At 42.3% G+C, this 13,765-nt stretch overlaps 2 protein-coding genes across 4 annotated transcripts; both read left to right on the top strand.

The window, feature by feature from the left end:
• Positions 1-625: 625 nt before the first annotated feature.
• On the top strand, positions 626-12,414 carry LOC104213871 (heme-binding-like protein At3g10130, chloroplastic). Of its 3 annotated transcripts, none has more exons than XM_070165031.1 (8): positions 626-960; positions 1,247-1,339; positions 1,451-1,521; positions 9,855-9,956; positions 10,057-10,161; positions 11,278-11,413; positions 11,877-11,986; positions 12,103-12,414. In XM_070165031.1, the coding sequence occupies exons 1-8, from the start codon at positions 750-752 to the stop codon at positions 12,175-12,177; spliced, it is 903 nt and encodes a 300-aa protein (XP_070021132.1). In that variant the 5' UTR covers positions 626-749; the 3' UTR covers positions 12,178-12,414. The 3 variants fall into 3 exon arrangements, with proteins under 3 accessions (XP_070021132.1, XP_009761730.1, XP_070021133.1); XM_009763428.2 differs by having other exon boundaries at positions 627-960; positions 1,250-1,339; XM_070165032.1 differs by lacking the exons at positions 626-960; positions 1,247-1,339; positions 1,451-1,521 and adding exons at positions 3,091-3,228; positions 3,303-3,428.
• LOC138884139 (uncharacterized) lies at positions 3,439-5,690 on the top strand. Its single transcript, XM_070165030.1, has 2 exons — positions 3,439-4,309; positions 4,388-5,690. The coding sequence occupies exons 1-2, from the start codon at positions 3,479-3,481 to the stop codon at positions 4,463-4,465; spliced, it is 909 nt and encodes a 302-aa protein (XP_070021131.1). The 5' UTR covers positions 3,439-3,478; the 3' UTR covers positions 4,466-5,690.
• Positions 12,415-13,765: the final 1,351 nt, after the last annotated feature.

Here is a 13,765-nt window from a genome sequence, read left to right as displayed (position 1 = left end):
TGTGTGACATCCTCGTCAATCTCCCCGATCCCCTGAATAACCGATCCAAGGTACTTGAAACTACCTCTCTTGGGAATGACTTGAGAGTCAAGCCTCACTTCAACTCCCGCTTCCGTCGGCTCAACTCCAAATTTGCACTCGAGGTATTCCGTCTTCGTCCTACTCAACTTGAAACCTTTAGACTCAAGAGCATGTCTCCAAATCTCTAGCCTCTCGTTGACGCCGCCTCTTGTCTCGTCAATTAGAATAATGTCATCAGCAAATAGCATGCACCATGGGATTCTCCTGATCCAATCAAAATCATGCAAGCTAGTTGGGGCTACGAGAGATGCTGGTCTCATTTTCCCATGCCATCTTTCTCTTTTTCTAACAAAATAGAAATATACATGTAGTTATCGGAAAAGGCTGGATTTACCGCGAAAACTCTAGTTGCTTTTTGAAGGGACAGCAGAATCAGATCTAGTACATTCTCTGACCATCTGGTAATTACTCAATAATAATAAGATTTGTGATTGTTATATCTTTATATTTATTGTGCTATTGAACATCATGTCCCTTTATAATTTACTATTTAAGAAAATGACCTTTACTTATATGTAAAAAGACAGATGTCTTACCAAGTAACGAAAGGAATATGTGATAAGGAATTCACCAAGTAATTCGCCACAATCCCCTTTTTTGAAGCACTCTGCTCGTTTAAGCAAACAGAATTTCAAAAGGAGTGAAACAATCACTGTAACGTCGTTAAGATGCTTCTGTGCTCACCTTCTTCCATCTCTGCTCACAATCTTAGCAGAAACAGAACCAGACCTTCGCCTATCAATTCTATGGCAGTTGACAGAAGCAGCTCCCGCGTTGCCACAACTGCTCCGCAGCGCAGGAACGGCACGTCAGCTCTCGAAGCTCGCATCTCCCTCGTCATCGCTCTCGCCTCCCAAACCTCTTCTCTCTCTCAGAAACGTAATTTCTTCACTCCAATTCCTAATTTCTCGCTTTAATCGGATTTTAAGCATTTGTCTCTCAAAAAAATTGATTTCTTTTAACATTTCGTCCGGTGCTTTCCAGGGAAAAAAAATTAATTTAGTTTAAAAGACTAATTATTTACCTGTACGGGAATGGAATTGTGCTTGATGGCTGAAGCGCAGCAGATATAAATGATTCATGTTGTCCTCTGGCTAGTTTAGGAATGAGAACCTAGTCGATTGACTGATTCATTAATTGTTATTACATTTTTTTTTATTGTTAGCAGTTCTGACGGAATTGGCGGGTGAAACCGCGAAATACGTGTTTTCGAAGAGGATATTCGAAAATCGGACTTTAGAGGAAGCTTTGATGTCTGGTATTCTTTCTCAATTTTTTCTATGATTGTTATATTCTCTATTTTAATAATAATGAGAATTTTGATGGTTAAAATTAATGACTAGCTCCCATTACTGTTATCTTCTTGAAGTGCCGGATCTGGAGACAGTGAAATTCAATGTTCTGAAACGCAGTGATCTGTATGAGATAAGACAAGTTGAGGTATTTACCCTATGATTCTATTTATTACTAATGTTTGACTCAAAAGATATTAAAACTTTTTTGAACAAATCAATCAAAGATGAAGGGGTAAATCTTAGTCAAACATAATTAATTCAAGATCGAAAAATTATCAACAATAATTGCATATGGGATGAAAGAGATGTGATCGATCTTATTAAGATTCGGCATTGTCTTTCTCATCAATCGATGAGGAAACAGATTTACACATTTTCTTCGAGGTCATTTCCTCTTTTTTTAGAATACAAGAAGGGAGCTTTTTGTCTTTCTTTTGGGAAATCGGAGAAGCCCCCAAGTTGAGAGCTTTCCCTGGCTATATATAGTCAGGGTATCCTTGCCCTTTGCTTGACTCGACATTTTCTTGCCGCTGATGTGTCTTGTTCATGATTTTAGGCGTCACTCTTACCGATTCGTCGGATGTCATAGAAGAGAAATGGAGTGGGCTCTGTTGACCTTCACTGCCTAGTTACTTAGACAGGTGTCTGTCAGCTTGGTCGTGATGGTCAGATTTTGACCAATACAGTTAGTCCCTCCGTCTGTCGGGGTCGTCCTATGTCGGACTCGGCAGACGGATCATGTTCGTTACGACTTCAAGAGAAATCTGACCTACGACTTTCCGTTCCTTAGTCACATTTTGTAGGTTTTTAACGGAGTGGCGACGTTCTTTTGATCCTCTTGGACCGTTGCGGCGGTTTCGAAACCGAAACATCGTTTGGTATTGAAGCGTTGGTTCGTGGTTATCACCATTATGACACACGTTTCTAGGAGACTGAAACGTTTCGTGCCCTATCTGATTTGAATGGCGACTCTTAGGTTTCGTGCTCGGGGGATTTATGTCTCTTATAAATAGAGGAAACTTGTCATTCGATTGACACACTTCATCTTTCACTTGGGAGAATTCTGCTGATATACTTTCTTTCCGATACCTCGAATTTCTTCGTGCCCCCCTTGTTTGCTGAAAACTTTCATCTCTTCTTTCTGTTATTTCTTTGGCGTACTTTCTGACAAGAATGGCTGGTGATTCTTCTCGTGACAATCTCCCCGCTGCTAATCCGACACCGGAAAATGTTTCCCAGATCACCGGAGGGGCAGACGTGGTGGAGGATGAGGAGGTCCCCTCAGTGATTGAGATCTTGGCCCGCCTTGTGAGAGAGCCGACTGACTTCAATACTCCTGCCGGGGTTGAACCAGAACCTGTTCACTCTGTCATGAGGGAGAGGGACATTGTAGAGTTGAAGGAAAGGTGGGGGATTCCCGGTTACGTGGATATGCGGCCGGCAGTGGGAAAAGACATAGTTCATTTCGACTGCCCCGGGTACTGTGTGTTCTACGCCTACCCCTTCATCGTAGGGTACACACTTCCTCTTCCCCTATTGGTAGTGGATTTTTGCCGCTTCTACGAAGTGTGTCCCGCCCAACTGTCGCCATATTTGTACAAGATATTTCTTATGCTGCTCAAGTATGCGGAACTCGCCAGTCGTGAGGTTACTTTGGACCATATGCTCAGCATCTTTGCTCCTCAACTTATTCGTGGTTCAATGATTCACATGTGCCCTCGGGGGTCGAGGGGTCTGGTGGTGAAGATGGACGACAGGACCAACCGTCGTTTCTATGAGAATTACTTTTATGTGCGGACTGAACATATTGTGGCGGACCCAACGGGATTCCCTGAGAGATGGAACTCCTCACGTAAGTTTGTATTTTTAGTTAGTGAAATGCTCGACCGTTTTTTGCGAGTACTAAACTTTATCTCGTCTTTGCAGCTGAGAGATTGCCCCCTTTGCCTGTCGAAGGTATCCGTGAATGGGTGGAGGCCATACTTCCCCATACAGTGGGGATTCGCACATGATCGACCTTTCATGAGAGGTTCGGACGCAGGCCCCTTACAGGTGAGACGACTTCTCTGTCTACTGTTCTTCCTCTTTTTGTTTAGCTTCTTATGCGTTGTTCGTCGTTGTTAGGGAGGGTGCGGAGAGCAAGGGCTCCTTCGTTAGCTTTCCGCCAGCTGGCCGCATCCGCTCGCCCTATCGCAGTACCCACTGCCCGACCTTCATCGAGGGTTGCTTCAGTTGAGTCTGCGGCCTTGGTTACTCCGGCGAGGGCCACTTCTCATGACGAGATTCCGACCAATATCGTTCGCCCAACGGGTGAGTCACCATCTACTGGAAAGGAAGAGGGACCGTTGAAGAGACGGAGAGTAGAGTTTGAGACGGCGTCCCCCAACAGTAATTCATCTGGACGACTCTCCCCGACGGGATCTGGAGAGGGTGCTATTGCGGCTCCACCCATAGGGACGAAGCAAACCGTTGGAATGGTCGGTGTCCGCGATCAGCAATCAGAAACTCCCGCCGCCGTCTTGGCTCAATCAGAAATCCCTGCCGTTGTTGGTGACCAACAACATGTCGCGGTGGAGAATCAGACTTCTGGGGTTGCCGTCGTGATTTCAGACATGCCCTCATCTTCTGCAGCAAGTCGTGCTTCCTCTTCAGCTGCAGAAAGGGGAAAAGGCGTGGTGGTTGACGACTATGAATCTGAGTCAGACCTGGACCCCGATGATGTTAGGATGTTTGAGGAGGGTCTTACTCATTCGGTGGTTAATGCAGGGGGCTTGGCCCGTATTCTTCGGATCCCTTTTGGCGTTAATCTCTTGGCGGAAGGGGAGGATCTGGTACCGCAATTCAGCCTGTTATGCTCCGAAGCTGAGAATGAGTCCCTTCGGTCTGTTCCTGATGCTGAGTTGATAGACGAGGTGGCCGTCATGGTCTTAAGGGTACGATACATTTTATTTCGCTTTATGCTTCCGCCCTTCTCGAAAGTACTATTTTAACCCCGTCTTTACGTTTTTCAGACATATATGGTGGAAGTGGAAAACATTCACAGGGCCAACATCCGGGCAAGGATTTTCTTGAAGATGCTGGAGAAATAGCGTCGCTATTGCGACAGGTGTCGCGAGATGTATGAGCGGTTGAGGACGGACCCCCGTAATCGGGCTCTTGGTGAGGAGTTGGAGAAAAGAGACCAGGAATTGATGCAGACCATCCGCAGCAGGAGCGCACTCGAGGAGCAACTTCGAATTAAGGACGAGGAGCTCGAGCTGGGTAAGGGGGTTGCAGCGGAATGCGAGCATCTGCAGGGAAGGTTGAGGTCGATGCAGCCGGAGATGGACCAGAACTTGGTCAAGGTCGAGGCGATGAGCGTGGAGTGGATGAGAAAATTGACTGCGCTGGAGAGCAAAGTTGCTGGGTTGGAGAGCATTGAGAGTGCCTGGTCCGAGGCTTTGGCGAGGGCGATGGCCCTGGAGAACACCATCCGCGTCCTCCAATTCGAACAGGAGTCGGAGAGAGCGACAACTACCCTCAGGGAGGCGAGGCTCGAGGAGCGCATCAGCGTGATTGATCAAGAGGCATCGGTTCTGGGAGATCGGGTCGCGGCTTTGGAGGCAGAAAATGAGCGATTATTGGCTTAAGTTGAGTCATCTTCCGCTACCGTTCCGGCCCAATTGCATGAGCTCTGGGTTTATGCTGAAGCCCAGCGGGATATATATAAGAGTTTGTGGGAGGCGAGCACCGTGGCTGAGGCTGCTTATGAAGAAGCACGAGCGAAAGCACGGGAGGCTCGCATCAATTGTGGGTATGACGCAGCGACGCCCAAAGCTAATGGGGATGCGGATGATGGTAATGGAGAACCTCTTGGAGACGACGATGATGGTGGTGATGGTGATGGTGCTGGTGACGGCGGTGATGACGCCGAATGAAGAATGTTGTCCTTTGTTTTTATTTTCAATTGTTTGTCGATTGTCGTTCGTTCGTGTTGTTGTTGTTTTTTTTTGGTTGGCTTGGGCCATATGTAAGTGGCGATAGCCCGCACTGTGACTTTGTATAAATGAGAGTTCTTTTCTTAGCTATTTGTCTTGTACTTCACTTTTATTTCAACTGTTTATGGCTTTGGTGCAAGATAGATGCCCGTATGGCGAGTCCCGGTTTTTCTTTCCTTCCGTGGTTTTCAGCCTTAACGGGTGTTGTTTCGAACTTATCGAAATGACGGCCCGTCGTCGTTCTATCGAGGTCGAACCCTTCTCTTTTTTGGCGAAAGCCCTTGGCCTTTAGGGTATTATTTCGAACTTATTGAAATAACAGCTCGTCGTCGTTAGATCGAGGTCAAATCTTTCTCTTTTTTGGCGAAGGCCCTTGGCCTTAAATGGTGTTATTTCGAACTTATCGAAATAACAACCCGTCGTCGTTCGATCGAGGTCGAACCCTTCTCTTTTTGGCGAAGGCACTTGGCATTAAAGGATGTTATTTCAAACTTATCGAAATAGCAGCCCGTCGTCGTTCGATCGAGGTCAAACCCTTCTCTTTTTTGGCTAAGGCCCTTGGCCTTAAAGGGTGTGATTTCGAACTTATCGAAATAACAACCCGCCGTAGTTCGATCGAGGTCGAACCCTTTTCTTTTTTGGCGAAGGCCCTTGGCCTTAAAAGGTGTTATTTCGAACTTATCGAAATAGCAGCCCATCGTCGTTCTATCGAGGTCGAATCCTTCTCTTTTTTGGCGAAGGCCCCTGGCCTTAAAGAGTGTTATTTCGAACTTATCGAAATAACAGCCCGTCGTCGTTCGATCGAGGTCGAACCCTCCTCTTTTTTGGCGAAGGCCCTTGGCCTTAAAGGGTGTAATTTCGAACTTATCAAAATAACAGCCCGTCGTCATTCGATCGAGGTCAAACCCTCCTCTTTTTTGGCGAAGGCCCTTGGCCTTAAAGGGTGTTATTTCGAACTTATCATAATAACAACCCGTCGTCGTTCGATCGAGGTCGAACCCTTCTCTTTTTTGGCGAAGGCCCTTGGCCTTAAGAGGGTGTTATTTCGATCTTATCGAAATAACAGCCCGTCGTCGTTCGATCGAGGTCGAACCCTTCTCTTTTTTGGCGAAGGCCTTTGGCCTTAAAGGATGTTATTTCGAACTTATCGAAATAACAGCCCATCGTCGTTCGATCGAGGTCGAACCCTACTCTTTTTTGGCGGAGGCCCTTGGCCTTAAAGGGTGTTATTTCGAACTTATCGAAATAACAGCCCGTCGTCATTCGATCGAGGTCGAACCCTCCTCTTTTTTGGCGAAGGCCCTTGGCCTTAAAGGGTGTTATTTCGAACTTATCAAAATAACAGCCCGTTGTCGTTAGATCGAGGTCGAACCCTTCTTTTTTTTGGCGAAGGCCCCTGGCCTTAAAGGGTGTTATTTCGAACTTATCGAAATAACAGCCCGTCGTCGTTCGATCGAGATCGAACCCTCCTCTATTTTGGCGAAGGCCCCTGGCCTTAAAGGGTGTTATTTCGAACTTATCGAAATAACAACCCGTTGTCGTTCGATCGAGGTCGAACCCTCCTCTTTTTTGGAGAAGGCCCTTAGCCTTAAAGGGTGTTATTTCGAACTTATCGAAATAACAGCTCGTCGTCGTTCGATCGAGGTTGAACCCTTCTCTCTTTTTTGGCGAAGGCCCCTGGCCTTAAAGGGTGTTATTTCGAACTTATCAAAATAACAACCCATCGTCGTTCGATCGAGGTCGAACCCTCCTCTTTTTTGGCGAAAACCCCTGGCCATAAAGGGTGTTATTTCGAACTTATCAAAATAACAGCCCATCGTCGTTCGAACCCTCCTCTTTTTTGGCGAAGGCCCCTGGCCTTAAAGGGTGTGATTTCGAACTTATCGAAATAACAACCCGTCGTAGTTCGATCGAGGTCGAACCCTTTTCTTTTTTGGCGAAGGCCTCGGCCTTAAAGGGTGTTATTTCGAACTTATCGAAATAGCAGCCCATCGTCGTTCTATCGAGGTCGAATCCTTCTCTTTTTTGGCGAAGGCCCCTGGCCTTAAAGGGTGTTATTTCGAACTTATCGAAATAACAGGCCGTCGTCGTTCGATCGAGGTCGAACCCTTCTCTTTTTTGGCGAAGGCCCTCGGCCTTAGAAGGTGTTATTTCGAACTTATCGAAATAACAGCCCGTCGTCGTTCCCAGTTTCTTGAGAGTTGGACATCTTCCGTAGGAGTCCCAGTTTGTTTGGTATTGCTTGCACCAGACGGTGCAACGCTGGTGAATACGAGGTGTTGATATTTCGCTTAGGTTCGTGCTGTGTACGAATTATAGTTTTCTTGTCCGACTCCTGCCGTCCAGCTCGGAGATGTTGCTGGCAGGAGGTATTTCAGCTGTGTTGAAGCAATTTTTGTCCGTCAATCGAGATGTTCCTGTGTACGTTCGTCCACGCGGGTCTTATGTGCTTGTCTGGACAAAGAGTGGGAGGTGAGGATGAGATTTCCTTCGCTCCCGCTAGGTGGTCCGGTGGGGGAGAACAGGTTGGTAACACCGCTTGCCTTGTTTAGTATATGTGTGGTTGATGTGGCGAGGATTTCTAGGCTTGGTAATCCTACTTGGCTCTCCTTCCCTTACTGCGCTGCTCCCATGTCTCGCGTGGGTTGGATTCTCTCTTCGTGCTTCCTTTGGTGGGTGATTGTGTTTCTTGGCTTTGATCTGAGAGAAACTAGGAATTTTCACTAAGAAATCCCCACAGACGACGCCAAATTGTTTGATTCAAAAGATATTAAAACCTTTTTTAACAAATCAATTAAAGATGAAGGGGTAAATCTTAGTCAAACATAATTAATTCCATATCGAAAAGTTAACAACAATAATTGCATATGGGATGAAAGAGATGTGGTCGATCTTATTAAGATTCGACATTATCTTTCTCATCAATCGATGAGGAAGCAGATTTACACATTTTCTTCGAGGTCATTTCCTCTTTTTCTAGAATACAAGAAGGGAGCTTTTTGTCTTCCTTTTGGGAAATCGGAGAACCACCCCAAGTTGAGAGCTTTCCCTGGCTATATATAGTCAGGGTATCCTTGCCCTTTGCTTGACTCAACATTTTCTTGCCACTGATGTATCTTGGTCATGATTTTAGGCGTCACTCTTACCGATTCATCGGATGTCATAGAAGAGAAATGGAGTGGGCTCTGTTGACCTTCACTGCCCAGTAACTGAGACGGGGTGTTGGTCAGCTTGGTCGTGATGGTCAGATTTTGACCAATACAACTAATGTTCTCATTTGTTTTTCCAGTAGAGTCTAGATTTGTATGCATCCATTCTGCAACTTTATCAGGGGAGACTGGTTCCAGATGAGAGGGGAGCAATATTTGACTGGAAAAAAAATGAATCTTCATTAAAATATGTTGAAGATAGAGGGCAAACTTGTTATGAGAAACCTTTAGAATACTACTTACATAGATACAAATAGTAGGTAAGATACGTTTTGTTCACACCAGCTATATATTCTCAAATAAAGATTAATCATTTAGTCAGTAATTCTTGATATATGGTGATTATAGTGAAGTAGAATGATCCGTTTCTTGAAGTAATCAAGGTTACTAATACAAGAAAGCATTAGTTGGTAAAATTTACCAGGTCATGTAAATAGAAACAAGAGACATTCATGCAGATTTTGTTGTAACTTGATTCTACGATCTTTTCCAATAAAATGGGCCTTAGCTCATATATGTGATTTCCCTTATTATGGTCATAAAAAACAAGCACCTGGGGATTGCAAATGGATTATGAAATGCACAATACACATGGAACGAGGAGAGTAAGGTTGTTTAAGTACATGGCACAACTGGAGAGCGATAGTTGTAGCAGGGGGTCAGCATGTCTATTAATAAGAAAGAAAAAGAAACAAATGAACCTGAATGAGATTTGGTATTCAAAAGTATTTTGGAAAAGAATGGAGTTGACGGAAATAGACTAATGATCACAAATCAGGAGTTTTCTCAATTTTGAGAAACATGTTGTTGACTCAGTGTTAAAACATGATGAGAAAGCAGAGGTGCCAGTTTTTACAAATAATCATCTTATGTTCTAATTTTTGGTTTGATCACCTAGAATTAAGCATGTCATAAGCTCTTTCCGTGCACACGGAAGCCCTGGATCCTGATATTTGAAAGTCCTCATTGACATAAAATCGTTTTGGCAGATCGACTTTTGTATTAAAATTGAATCTGGACCATCAGTCGCCCTGTTATTTATGGTGCAGATATTTCTTCTTATGTGTATATGCTCTTAAATTCTTGTCCTCCTTAGTCATTCCTAACTTATTTTTATTAATAGCATTAATCTAGATTATAGATATGTTGTATTATTAGAACTTTAATCACCGACATCTCTTTATGTTGTCATATTGATAATTATTCTTTTCTTTATTGTCCCTTTAACCATCTTTTCTTTTCGTTATAACTCCGAGTTGATTTATCTAAAGTAATATTGTGACTTTAAACAGCCTTACTTTGCGGCGGAGGCTACAATGCTTGGGAAATATGGGTTTGATTTTAATGGTGCATCTCAATCCTTCAACACATTGGCAGAGTACTTGTTTGGTAAGGTAGTTAAAGGTACTTATAGAGAGTCAAACTTAGATCGCCTCCAACCACATTGTAATGGTGTTCTTCTTTGGTTATGTTCTCTTTCTTGATGATTTCCAGAACACAAAGAAGGAAAGTATGGCGATGACAACACCCGTAATCACTCGTAGAACTCAATCTGATGGGGAGAAGATGGAAATGACTACTTCAGTGATAACTAAAAGGGTACAGATCGTCTTCTGGTCATTCCTTTTTCCCTTTTAGTTCTTGTGCTGTGTATATTTACTACGTCATTCGTGACATATGGTTTGGTTACTAATGCGCATGCATTTTTGTATGACATGGTGTTACTCAAAATATTAACTGCTAATCTATTGAAGTTGAGTCACCACATAACTTGGGAAATGGTAAATGAAAAACTACTCTAAAATGACCACAGGTCGTCAAATGGAAATACAGACTTCACTGATTCTATTGAAAAGAAACATCATCTGGTTACCTATCACAAGGAAAACATTTAAGCTCTTGATCTGGAATTGATAAAAGAGGACATGTGCTTTAGATTGAGATTTGAGGATCTTTCAATTGTATGCTAGGCCTATACGCCGGGGGATGGGGGTACATATAAAACGTAAACATTCTGGATGCTTATAGTTTAAACCTGTAATACTCTCAGATAGTATTGCAAATCCATATCTGGGAGAGTGGAAACTGTTAGATTCCAGGTTTGATTATGTTGCATGGATCCTTCAAACAAGTGTGACATGGGTGTGGGTACTTCTTGCAGGTTCTTCAAAGTATACTAATAATTAGGAAAAAAATGCACAAAACTCCTATCAGATACTTACACACACACAAACACACACACATGGTATATACCTATAGGTTTGTCCATATAATGCGATATCTAATCTTAGTCTAGAACAAGTGTCGAATGGAATAACAGTCACAAAGAACGATCTTCTTAATGATAAAGGTTATGGTACGAATAAAATATACACCCCTATATAAACGATAACACATTTTCTTGTAATTCTTAAGTTAATTTCTGAGAATAACATTTTGTAACATAAAAAACCAATTTTATGTGAAAATGGGCCCTCCATATAGATTGGCATCCTATAAGAATTCTTTACTCCCAGAAACCTTGAAACCGGATTTAGTCCATTCTAGAAAAGAAAAACTCATTTTAGCTTGATGTATGATCCTATGTTATAGGGCTTAAACCCAGAAGAAAAAAAGATAAACATTGTGTATATAGTTTTTGTATTTCGGAATGTCGTGCGCACATATTTTCACCAAAAAATATACCCACTGGAATTTCATTAAGAATTTCATTAGGTGGAAGATCAAGGAAAGTGGAGGATGTCCTTTGTCATGCCCTCAAAGTATGGTTCGGACTTGCCACTACCAAAGGATTCCTCCGTAACTATCAAGGAGGTGCCTAGGAAAACTGTCGCCGTTGTTGCTTTTTCAGGTTTGTGATTTCAGATTTTAGCATGTCAATATAAAGTTCTATTTTATATGATGATGATATGAGTTGAGCTTATCGAAAGAAGTGAGGATTCATAGCGCCGACCCCAACTTTGTGGGACTGAGGCATAGTTGTTGCTGTTAATACAAAGTTCTAGACAGATTTGCATTAAAGTTTATTTGAAATTCAATATCCTAGTAATTGGAAGCCGAGCTCTGTCTCATTGGTCTATAGAAGTAAATCTTGTTTAAGTTTACTTAGTGCTTTATTGATAGCTTCTCTTGTTTTGATATGAGAGAAACTTGCATCTAGTTGTATTTTCTGTGCCTTTCCTTTGACGTGCTATATGCCTGTTGTGGTAGATAGCAATTTCCATTCAGAGTTCAAAAGCAAAAACATTTAGGAATTCTATTTTCAAGTTTTATATCCTAACTTAGCTAGCTTTCTCCCATTTGATTCACCAAAGGTTTTGTGACTGATGAAGAAGTTAAAGCCCGAGAATCAAGACTATGTGCTGCGTTAAAGGGAGATGCAGAGTTTCGGGTAAAAGATGGTGCCTCGATAGAAGTTGCACAGGTATATTCGTAGAACCATTTCAATAGTACTTGTAATTCTCCTGGGGAACAGATTTTGGCCTAGTGTAACCCCCAAGTGACATACTAGTTGTGTTTTTTTTATACTTCTGCTTGCAGTATAATCCACCATTCACTCTTCCATTCACACGTCGGAATGAGATTAGCCTGGAAGTTGAAAGGAAACAGGAATAGCTAGTCAGGGTGCAACATCTTGCAGATAAATCCGTGCACTGATATATAGAAACCAGTGAAGCAAAACATATATGGCGTAAATATATTGTGTTGATATACTCCTTGTATATATATATATGTATATATATATATTTGGTGATTGCTTGACATTTTGGTAACAAGGTTATGTACATGCACAGAAATGTAAGGTCACTTATGCTTCAACTCTGAATATAATAACACTGTCTTTAATACTCTTCTCGATCCTCCATTTGAATTCTATTGGGCATATTTTGGGTAATATTATTAATCTCCTGGAAGCTGATCGATGTTTGAATAGCAGATAATGTGGTTTTGTCCTGGGATACCTTGGAGCAACGGTAAAGTTGTCTCCGTGTGACCTGGAGGCAGAAGCGGATCCAGAATTTAAATTTTATGAGTTCAACTTTTAAAGTTTTTAGCATTGAACCCATTATATTTTTAAAGATATGAGTTCATATTTACTATTTTTGTAATTTTAATGAATTTTTACACATAAATTTTTACTCCGCGTCAAAAGTTATGGGTTCAGTTGAGCCCGGTAATACTACACTACATCACTGCCTAGAGGTCACGAGTTCGAGCCATAGAATCAGCCACTGATGCTTGCTTCAGGGTAGACTGCCTACATCACACCCTCTTAGGGTGCGACCCTTCCCCGGACCCTGCGTAAACTCGGGATGCTTCGTGCACCGGGCTGCCTTTTTTTCCCAGGGTACCACTTATATGTGAGTTGCTGCAGTTTAATGTTTTGTACTCCCTCGGACATGGATTGTTCCGAGTACTCCACATTCTTTTGTCATCAATTTTCTTATCGAGCATAAAGATTCCTTTCCTTTTAGCTTTATATGTTGCATATTACTTGACAATGCAACAACAACTAGGTATCAGTCTCAATCTAGTTAGAAGTTGCATATGAATTATCAATATACATACTATGTCCAAATATTTCAATGATTAATCATAAATTGACTAGATTTAAGTTGGTCTTTAACCTACTGCAACCATCCTTCTTTGTCATGGTTTGAGACTGATTATATGAGCAAGTACATGCGGAATATACGATAATTTAACTTTTTCAAAATAGAAGATCTGTAATTTGATTGTCAAGCATCTCAATCTCCCTTTAAGATAACCCGAAGAAGTAATGGTGACTTGAGTTCAAACTACTGAACTGTTGGTATTGATTATTAAACCTCTCAATCTCCCTTGTCGCCTGTAGGATAACCCGAAAATGTGAGCTGATTTGAGATCAGACTAATTTTTCCAAATCTCTCTGAGTTTGCTTCTCAGGGTCAATCTAACCTTACTTGTGACATATCTTTCTCATTTCTATTGTAGTGATGAATTGGTGAGAGGAGCATTACCCTGTCCCACTTTTCATGGTTATTCTACCTCCACTCGAGAGTCTTCCAATTTCCCTTAAAAAATGCAATTTCTTATTAGTGGAAACTTTTCATGTGACACTGAAATCATGTTCTTATGGTTAGAAACGTGAATATATGCACAAGAGAGGGTGTGTTTATAAAATTAATTTGGCCTTTAGATGTGGTGACTGGTGAACCCATCA

This window comes from Nicotiana sylvestris, chromosome 12 (assembly GCF_000393655.2).
Source record: "Nicotiana sylvestris chromosome 12, ASM39365v2, whole genome shotgun sequence".
Lineage (NCBI taxonomy): Eukaryota > Viridiplantae > Streptophyta > Magnoliopsida > Solanales > Solanaceae > Nicotiana > Nicotiana sylvestris.
The sequence above is the reverse complement of the archived record's forward strand: the minus strand, read 5'-3'. Positions and strand labels throughout refer to the sequence as shown.